The sequence below is a fragment of the Pempheris klunzingeri genome, chromosome 9, assembly GCF_042242105.1.
Source record: "Pempheris klunzingeri isolate RE-2024b chromosome 9, fPemKlu1.hap1, whole genome shotgun sequence".
Taxonomy (NCBI): Eukaryota; Metazoa; Chordata; class Actinopteri; order Acropomatiformes; family Pempheridae; genus Pempheris; species Pempheris klunzingeri.
In genome coordinates this window covers 23,446,251-23,455,463 of record NC_092020.1, presented here as the reverse complement: position 1 = coordinate 23,455,463, position 9,213 = coordinate 23,446,251, and the positions used below count along the sequence as shown (strand labels likewise).

At 40.5% G+C, this 9,213-nt stretch overlaps 1 protein-coding gene across 1 annotated transcript; it reads right to left on the bottom strand.

Moving 5' to 3' along the window:
- Nucleotides 1-4,417: 4,417 nt before the first annotated feature.
- spata4 (spermatogenesis associated 4) lies at nt 4,418-8,802 on the bottom strand. Its single transcript, XM_070836431.1, has 5 exons — nt 8,701-8,802; nt 6,731-6,860; nt 6,290-6,408; nt 5,347-5,564; nt 4,418-4,512 (listed from the first exon to the last, which is right to left on the bottom strand). Exons 1-5 carry the CDS (start codon nt 8,799-8,801, stop codon nt 4,418-4,420), a joined length of 663 nt encoding a protein of 220 aa, XP_070692532.1. The 5' UTR covers nt 8,802.
- Between the last annotated feature and the right edge of the window lie 411 nt (nt 8,803-9,213).

Below are 9,213 nucleotides of genomic sequence, written 5' to 3'. Positions count from 1 at the left end.
ATTTGAAAAATGTTTCGCCTCTAATTATGAAGGTAAGCTTTTCCTAGAATAAATCAACTGTTGTGTATAAGGAGACTGATGTGGACTGATGTCCAACATCCACCCATTTAACCTTATGTCTTGTATGGTGGTCATTTCCTCTAGTTTGTAGTCTTTTGCAGTTCTCAATTAGATTTAGTGAGATCATTTGGTTCCACTTGCATCCAACTGTCTCTCTCCTGCTCAGACAAATGAAACCACAAGTAAACACGGCAAAGTTTGAAACAAACTCAAAATTTTACTTGGTATGAATGCACACCCTGAAGTATACAAAAGGTCAATATCATGCAACTAGTCTATCTTTGTGTAACCATTCATATCCTGTTAGTCATTGTGCTACGACGTGTTTGAGATGTGATTAGATCACAAGATATACTGTGCTGTAGTGAGTGTTGTAAGTAACAAGGCAGCATGTGAGACGTTTTTCTTGTTTTTGTCCCAAACAGCATTTTGCCATTGTCTTGTGTTCTAGCAGGTTTGTGCACTCCTCTTAAATCAGTGGTATTGTGGACACTGTACAAGGTATTTAAGCTTTTCTTCTGCCTGGTAACCTGATAGAAGTCAGGTTGCTGAACTGGGCTGGATTCACTGTTCACAGTTGTTTATCTTTTCCTTGCCAGTTATCATTAATTATGAAATATCAACTTAGTTTCACTATGTTCTCTTGGTGCAAAAGTCACGATACAATAATCAAGTTAATTTTGAGTATTGCTCTTTAATAAATATTTGTAATGTACTACAAACTTTAAATAGCCGTGATGAAGTTAAGTCTCTCCGTGAATGTTGAATTTTATTCCAGTCTAATGAATAATGTTTTGTTATTTGTTTAAGTGTTATTGTTTGCATGTGGCACATAAAAAAAATACTCATCTGTGCTTAATTAGCTTTAGTCTCCTGGGATTGTGAAAATTAAGAACAACAGGGGCCAGCAGCTTGTTGGGGACTAACGCATTGCAACTAAATTAAAAATATGTAAATAAATAAAAGCTGTGCATTAATTATAATACATATGAATACATATAAATATTGCTCTCCGTCATGCACAAGGCTTTTCACGCATTTGTGCGCATGCCAGCCTACACTCACACAAAGTGCCCCACCCTTAGCCTGGATAACATGGCCACACACTAGCTTACCATGGCTTTGTTAATAGGGGTGGGAGATTTGCTGTGGGGGAATGGGGGAGGGCTTTTTTTTTTTTTTTTCCAGGGGAATCTTTATGTTACAAAGACTCACAGTCCTGCACCCCTCCCTCCCTCCCTCCCTCCCTCCCACAGCTAGTCGTGTTCCTGTCTGTGCCTCCAACAAGGCGCTGACCCCTCCCTGCTGCATCCCCTCTTCTTCGCCACAAGAGCCTCCTTCACACTGTGGGTACCACGATGCCGATAGGAAAAATCGGCAGATGGTGAAACACTTTCTTAGGGCATTTTCCTCAGTTTCATCCATCAGTTGCCTGGCATCTTCGATCTCCATCACAAATGCTATCTGTGTTGTGTACATGAGTGTAAATGCGCGTGTATCATCTTGTTAGAATGTGCTTGCAATATTTTTTTGTATTCCCGTATGTGCCGCTAGACATCCTACAGTCACTGCCTGCGCTCATGACCAACAGAAGGAGCCAAAGAAGCTCACAGTAAGCTTATTAATGTCTCCTGGTCGCTCTCCAGTATGGGCTTGCTAGTTGCCATAGCAACCAGGCCCTAGATATTGTTCAGCAGGAGAGGCGTGATGTAGAATAAATATAAACATCACCCTGCAACCCTGGCCAGTGCTTTTTATGTAAAGCATCCCACTTCACTCATCATTATTAGTGCTTACAGCATCATTTCTTGTGCATAATGAAAGGAATATATCAGGATGCTGGTTATATAGTGCTTTTTTTTTTTTTTTTCATTTATATGGTATCTCTTGCTGCTGACTATAGTCGTATCATAACATCTGGATTTTCAGTATAAACGAATGCAGCTGAATGTGAACCCCAATACTCAAATTCCAAATTCCGATGCTCAGCGCCCGACGCCTGAAGAAATCAACAGGCGATGGCTCTCTTCATCTTAAGTGCTGATGTGTGTTCACGCCCAGTCAAGCTGAGGGAAATCAAAAGGCACTGAAAGATTAAGGAGGTCAGGTTTTACAGCTCCACTGAGGCAGGCAGGGAAAGAGGCTTTACCAGCTATTGACTGCCGTGGAAAAAGGACGAGCTGCTTTCACAGAGACCGTGAGATATATCATGGGCTGATCATTTCAGCTGTCAGACATCCACACTTACTCTCTGGATGGATTGATTTGTAAAAAGATGTTGTGTTTCAACATTTTGTTTACAGCTTTGCAAGTAGTTGTAGTAATTGTTCAATGTTGCAGTTGACCCACTTCCCTCTTCCACAACAGTTTGAGTCAAATTCTGGTGTATTTCTATGGCAGCAATAAATCTAATAGTCGTCTGTAGTCAATAGTCTGTTGAGGCTGTGGAGATCATATCATTACAGCATTGCACTATCTCTCTATTGAAATCCCAGGCTCTTAGACCACATGAGAAACCAGGCAGTCAGCCAGAAACACTTATCATCCTGTCATCCGTTTTTCACTAGCTTCACAGCTCAATTGTACTGTACTCTGCACATCCACTGGTGCTTGGAGATTTGGGGCCTACAGAGTGATCTCAGTCTAAGTGAATCTGAGTGGCTTTGGCAGCAGGAAATACATTTTCAAAAAGGTACAAAAATCTTAATGTTGATCAGCCACAGATGATCATGGCTGTTTACCTGTGGTTTTCCAGAATGTCAGTGTGGTCTAAATATGTTAGACAACTAAACACTTTAAAGGACAAGTAGATTAGATCCACAGTGCTTAAATAAGATGCTCTAATAAGATAAGAAGCACTGTGCTTTAGTCCAGCCCATGAGATGCTTTTAAGCAGAGTGCTTAATGGGCTGTATTAAAGCACTGTGCCACTGTGTGATGGAAATGTCTTGAGAAAGGTCCTTTTGCCCGAAACATCGACTCTCTTTTTAATAATCAATGCAGAGGTGAAAAGTGTGTGTGCAGGAATGTTTTTTTCTGGAAAACAATGTAACCTTACACCATCAGACAATTCTGTAAATGCTGACAGTGCCGTCCGAGTTGAGGGCCAAAGATCAAGAATTGATAACATGAGGTCAAGAATATTTTAGCTTAACTTTGTTATCGTCAAATCTAAATGCACCTTGCATTAAGTTGTAAGAAGCTGTTGTTAAAATTAGACTTTAGTTTTCTGGCAAAATACGAGACTGAGCTATATTAAAACTAAAGGAGTCAACAAATGTGATCTTTGGGCCCTCAAGATGCTTAGAAATGAAGCTGAGCATGAACGTCTTCTCTTTTTCTCCCACTATATGAACTGTGAGTGAATTGATACACCCTCCCATTATCTCACACATTTTTTTTTAAAACGCCTTCATAACCTTTGGACTTAAGGACACAGCTATACAGCCATTGTATCAACACAGATGCAAGACTTATCCCCCTCAAATCAAAATTCATTAGCTTTAATGCCTCTAGATGGCACATGAAGACTCACATTTGATTAATGTTACCACGGGCAAGGTTTTGCATTCACAGAAAAACAGCGTAACATCTTTAGCCTTTGGTCATCGACACCTTTGAAAGTCACTTCCAGTGAGTCATCATTCAATATTCCTAAAATAAAGACACTCCAGTCCACTTTGGTGCTGAAATTTATTCAACCAAGTGTTAGAAATGTTTAATTAATTTCATTAATAATGAAATGAGAAACAATACAGAAAAAAGCTTCCATGGCTACATGGTCACAGTGACTGCTTATTCCCCAAGTCTAGCAAACCAATTTAGGAATCAGTCCTCAGGATTGGTTATCTAAAGTGGTGCCTACAACAGTGAATGTAATGAAGTACAGCATAAATTTAGCAGCCTTTGGCAGGTGACTGATCATTTCTTAGGCCTGTCTGTTGACCCAGTGACGGTAAAGACAGGAAAATGGATGCACAGTAATGAGTGAAGAAACTCTGACAAGCCTTTGAGAAAAACAACACAAACAGTCAATTTGTGCTGCATACATGGATTCATTGGTGTCATTTTTTTTGTCAATGGCACTCTTACATCAGTGGTGAGGAGAGCTCTGCACATGACTCAATGCTGACACCTACTGGTACAAACAGACATTGTCCAAGCACAATAAGAGGGACTGTAACATTACATAAGCCTTAACAAACAGTTACATCATCTGTCTTAAGAACTAATCATACTCAAGTCAATATTTGTGTGGTGTAATAGAAAATAAGCTATGTTTTGAATAACTGTAAAGAACGATGCATCACGTGGTGCACGCAAATGCAATAATAGAGCACAGATCTCCTAGTTCCTTTTAATTTTTAACCAGGGAGCGCCTGACAGGCTGGCACACCTTGATCTCCTTAAAGGAAACGGCGGCTCCACTCCATGTTGACGAGGAGCACGACTCTAAAAACAGCAGACATCGGGAAAAAAAAAGATGAGTAAAGTGCAGCTGCAATTACATTCCACAATAATACATTGAATGTATTCTTTGCACAAAGTTATTTGGCACCAAGGGAAGAAGCAACAAAACACGGTGGCTTTACTCACTTACAGTATGAATTCATATTGACAAGTTACCATTTGTCATTGCATCCTTAATACAGCCTTCAAATGGCGTGCTGCCTCTCAGAGAAAATGTGAAAATGAGCACTGACTTATCAAAGTTACTCTTTGTTAAAGGGAGTTTGTCAGGATTTGCCAAAATCATTCAAATCTGCGACACCCAAATGATGCACTTGAGCTCATTGGGCCTACGGGAGCAATATTCTCTGTCCATTCTTGCTGAGAGAGAATGTAAGACCTGACACTTGATGTAGTGTCTCGTGATGAAGGGCTGTCAACGCACTCATCGCTGCGGCTTGATGGCACAAGAGTGGTGACTGCCGGCTCGGCCAGGCTAGACTTCACTTGAAAACATCCTGTCACCAAACCAATGAAATTGTCAAAATTGGCCAAATTCTGTCACAATCAGAGACTTATAAGCTGTAACCACACCTCACCGTGTTGCACATCACGAAGTCCCTCTATGTAACCTCATATTATCAATTCAGTACGCCAACATTCTGTCAGTCCCTGTCAGTCCCTGTGACTTACTACGCTTGCGGCATTGTCTTAATGATGTACAGTGCATCAGTGTGACATATGACATGATTCGGACCAAAAATACAAAAAAAAAATTGCAATAGCACCCTTTATTTGCCCCCACAAAACACTCAGTATCACTGCTCTGTGACTCACCGGGGTTGAGAACCCTCTCTGCAGCCTTATGCTCCACATGCCTCGGGAGGATGACCGCTTCCTTCCTCTGGTGAGTGCTGATGTCGGGCTGAGCCGTGATCTCCGTGATCCTCCCTCTGTTCTTGGTGGCCTTGGAGGCCCTGCAGCGGGTCAGTGTGGGCACAGACTGATACTCTTGGTCAGAGATGTCTGACTCTAGGGCCTCAACGTCTCTGATGCTACGAAGGGAGACTTTGGTTAGATTAGAACACCTACTAGATTCTGTTTCAATCTATATGTTTTGCATTTGTGTGAATGCAATTTTTTAATTGTGCAAATGTTCTGTATACCAACAGACCAGCATCGTTTTCTTTTATAGTTTTGCCGTTTGGTTGGGATCAAATATTGTTGTTCTTTGTCTATGTGAGATGTAGAAAACATTATGGAAAAAGCTGTGGAAACCTAAGCACTGGTGTGTATGTAAGTTGTAATAGCAGTGCCTCTGACCTTTCCAGCAACTTCAGTACGAAAAGAAATCTGCAAATGTAGCAATCTACCCTGTGACAGTGTTACAGGAAGGCTACGCTTGTATAGCTGTGCGTGTAGTAACATCGAACGCGTTCCTCAGAGGTATACCAGCCAAACAATTCAGCTTTTGTCATAATGTCTCAAAGCAAAGCAAAACCGCTAAACAAGCAAAAGAACGCCAACACTGGGAAACTCGTGTGCTAATAAGACATACACTTAAGTGCTGTACTGGCACATTTGTAATGGACCAATATTGACTAAATAAAAACGATACAAAGCAAAATGATTAGAATAACTAGTTTGTCTAACCTTCAGGTAATATATGATGATATGTAAACCTTGTGGCCTGCCTGGTTTAAAGAGAGACGGTAGCTGATGAATCTGAGTCTATCGAAGCCTGTGTTTATTTTCTGCCCTGCTCCCAATCAACCCTTACCTCCGCTTAGTTAAAAAAGTGTAAACGTCCCGCACTAACTGCTCAGCTGCTCCTGGTTTACAGTGGATGGCTCCATCAATGACCTCTTTTGTCAGGTGCAGATTCTTCTTCTGTAAAGACTTGGACAACAACAGCTTTTTGTGATTATCAGGCTCGAAATAACAATGTCCTTAAATACATGCAGGTAAAAAATATTCTAATGGGTCTTTGGTATAGAAAGTGTGGTGGCTTGGTACAGTAAGAAATGACAACCTTTAGGTCGGACACCCGAAAGCACAGCCAATTCTAATGCTAATTCAGTAATCTACACCTGTAAAAGGAAATTTAAATGCTATTAAAAAACCATAGTGTACCTTGAAAATGCATTTAAACCGCATAACAACTGAACTGAAGAGACATTTCTTCCCTGCTCATTATACTTTTAGATTTCCCTGCTCTTACCCTCGCTATGTGGCTCCAGTTCCTCTGTTTGGCAGAAAGTGATGTTCCTTTGTCATATGAGTGCACTCGAAAGTCTTGGGGGTAATAACGAGAAAATATCTCCGCCACTAGGTAACCATTGGAAAAATCTCTGGAAATATAAAAAGTAGGGAGAGAAGACTGAGTATATTTACTCTAGCAGTGAGATCCACTTTGAATAATTTGCCGTCTTGGCAGCATTAGATGGACGACTCCTCCTGGGACGGTGTATTTATGGTCCACTGTTCTTCTGATCTGCCCTGTGATTCATAATTATTCTGCTCATATCTTACTTTTACCATTTCATCATAAGCCTGTTATTTTTTTTTTGCTACCGTTATGTTGTATGTTATCATGGGCAACTTCACGGAAAACACAATCACATCTTTCCTGAAGTTATTATGACGTGACACTGAGGGGAAACACGGATAGATGTGGAGCAGTAGCAGTAGGTTTAATTTAGTGGAAGAAAGTAACTACATTTTCTCAAGCACTGTTCGTAAGTACAAATGTGAGATACTTGTACTTCCCTTGAGTAATTTTCTGCTGTTTTTTTTTTACTCCTACTCCACTGTACTTCAGATTAACAATACAAGATAGAATCAATAAATAATTGATGCTAGTATCATACCACTGAGGCTATATTAGCCCGCAGGGGGAAATTCACAAGCTTCCCCAGCAATATGCAGTAAGTAATTTATAAAATCTATTAAAATACATTAAAATGAGCTCCACCTTTACCAGCTGCAGCATTTAAAACCATGAAAACATTACTGCATCAATAACTATGATCCAATAATCCAACATATATCATTCTAAAATGGGCCACTCTGCACAATGAGTACTTTTACTTTGGGTACCATGAGTAGATCCTGAGGCTGAATACTTCTGTACTTTAGTCACAGCTTTACTGCAGAGCTTTTACTTGGAGTATTTCTGCACTTACTTCAGTAACATGGCAAAAAAAAAAAAGTAGATCCTGCAGCTCTGGTTAATTTTGGTTTACAATTTCTGGCCATTTAACCAGCAAGGGTTAACTTTAGTTTCAACTGCACTGACATTTCAACGCCTGCTTCAAATTAACACATACACTACTCACTAAAAGTTAGGGATATTCAGCTTTCAGGTGAAGTTTCAGGATGAACCTTAAATGCATTCTAAACTTTCCAGGTGAACTTAATGTGACCTTCTCTAAACCTTTGAATGCACATGTCCAACTGTTCAGTGTTTCAGTACTTTTTGCACAAGTTGCTGTTCTCTAACAAGAAGCTTAACAGCAACATTCACAACAGGTTTGATCCATGAATCCACCAATACATTTCCTGCTTCAGTTAGAATTGGTATTTAAACAGTCCTCCTCATCCTGCTGTTCACATTCTGACATCATGAGACCAAGACGACACCTAACAGTTGATCAGCAGCACCTCAACACTGGAGGCTTCAAACAGGAAGTCCTCAGACGGAGGTGTTCACTGAGCTTAGAGGGTCACAGAGTGTCATCAGGAGGTTGGAACAGTGATACAGAGACTGGAAGAGTCACAGAAAGGAGAGGAGTGGACGTCCTTTGGCCACATCCCAATTTATTGAGACACTGAAAATGTTTTGTTGTGGTATACCTACCACTGTTGTTAGATTTTCTTTCAATAAATTGTTTAAGATGAAGAAATGACCATTGCATGCTTCTACTTAAATGCCCTACTTTCATGATATAATATCACTGTAGCATTCACTTTTTACATTTTCCATATATTTCACCTGAAAGTCGAATATCCCTAACTTTTGGTGAGTAGTGTAGATGGTTAACTAGTTGGGTTTAACTGAGTTTTCTTTTAACTACTCAACGCTGTGCCGGTTTCCTGCCTGAACACTGACCTTGCAAATCGCCTTTTTCCCCCCCAGTGAATTGTATAATGTGAGTGAGTTAATAAGTGATAATTAAAGTAATTATTTACCTGCGCGCGTTCTTCGGATAAAATGACAGCTCGAGGCTTTGCAGCCATTTGGTGGCATCTCTCGGCAGTCCGGTCTTTATGGGAGACTGTGGCTGAGACATGCTGCTGCCTGACCAGCTCTACACACCAACACCGTTACAACATGTCACCGTGTAACAAGTCAGTGAATTCAAGCCCGTCCCGAGTTAACTCGACCACCTTTTAAAGATGGAGACTGTTTGTATTTCCATGGCAACGACAGGCCGCGTTAACGTGAGTGCGCCTGCAGCAGCACGCAGACAGATGGGGCGGTTTGCTGCCCCTCTGAGGATGTAACATTAACACACAGTTTAGTCAAGGAAATGCTGTAAATTCATGCTAATGCTCACCACCAATACACGGTATTAATTAGAAAAATAAGACTTTATGAAATGTGTTTTTTCCCCAATGCAGGCACCATGAAATGAGAAATATAAGTATTATGAAATGTTACTTCACACCGCTGCTGTATTGAAATGATTATCTATCTATGTT

What these genes read in the sequence shown, in the direction of transcription:
- spata4 (XM_070836431.1), bottom strand. Translation starts at nt 8,801, where the DNA reads ATGTCTCAGCCACAGTCTCCCATAAAGACCGGACTGCCGAGAGATGCC. An exon ending in ACTGGAGCCACATAGCGAGG is followed by an intron (nt 6,409 to 6,730) that starts GTAAGAGCAGGG and finishes TTGTTGTCCAAG; the next exon opens with TCTTTACAGAAGAAGAATCT. An exon ending in AGAGAGGGTTCTCAACCCCG is followed by an intron (nt 4,513 to 5,346) that starts GTGAGTCACAGA and finishes TGCTGTTTTTAG; the next exon opens with AGTCGTGCTCCTCGTCAACA.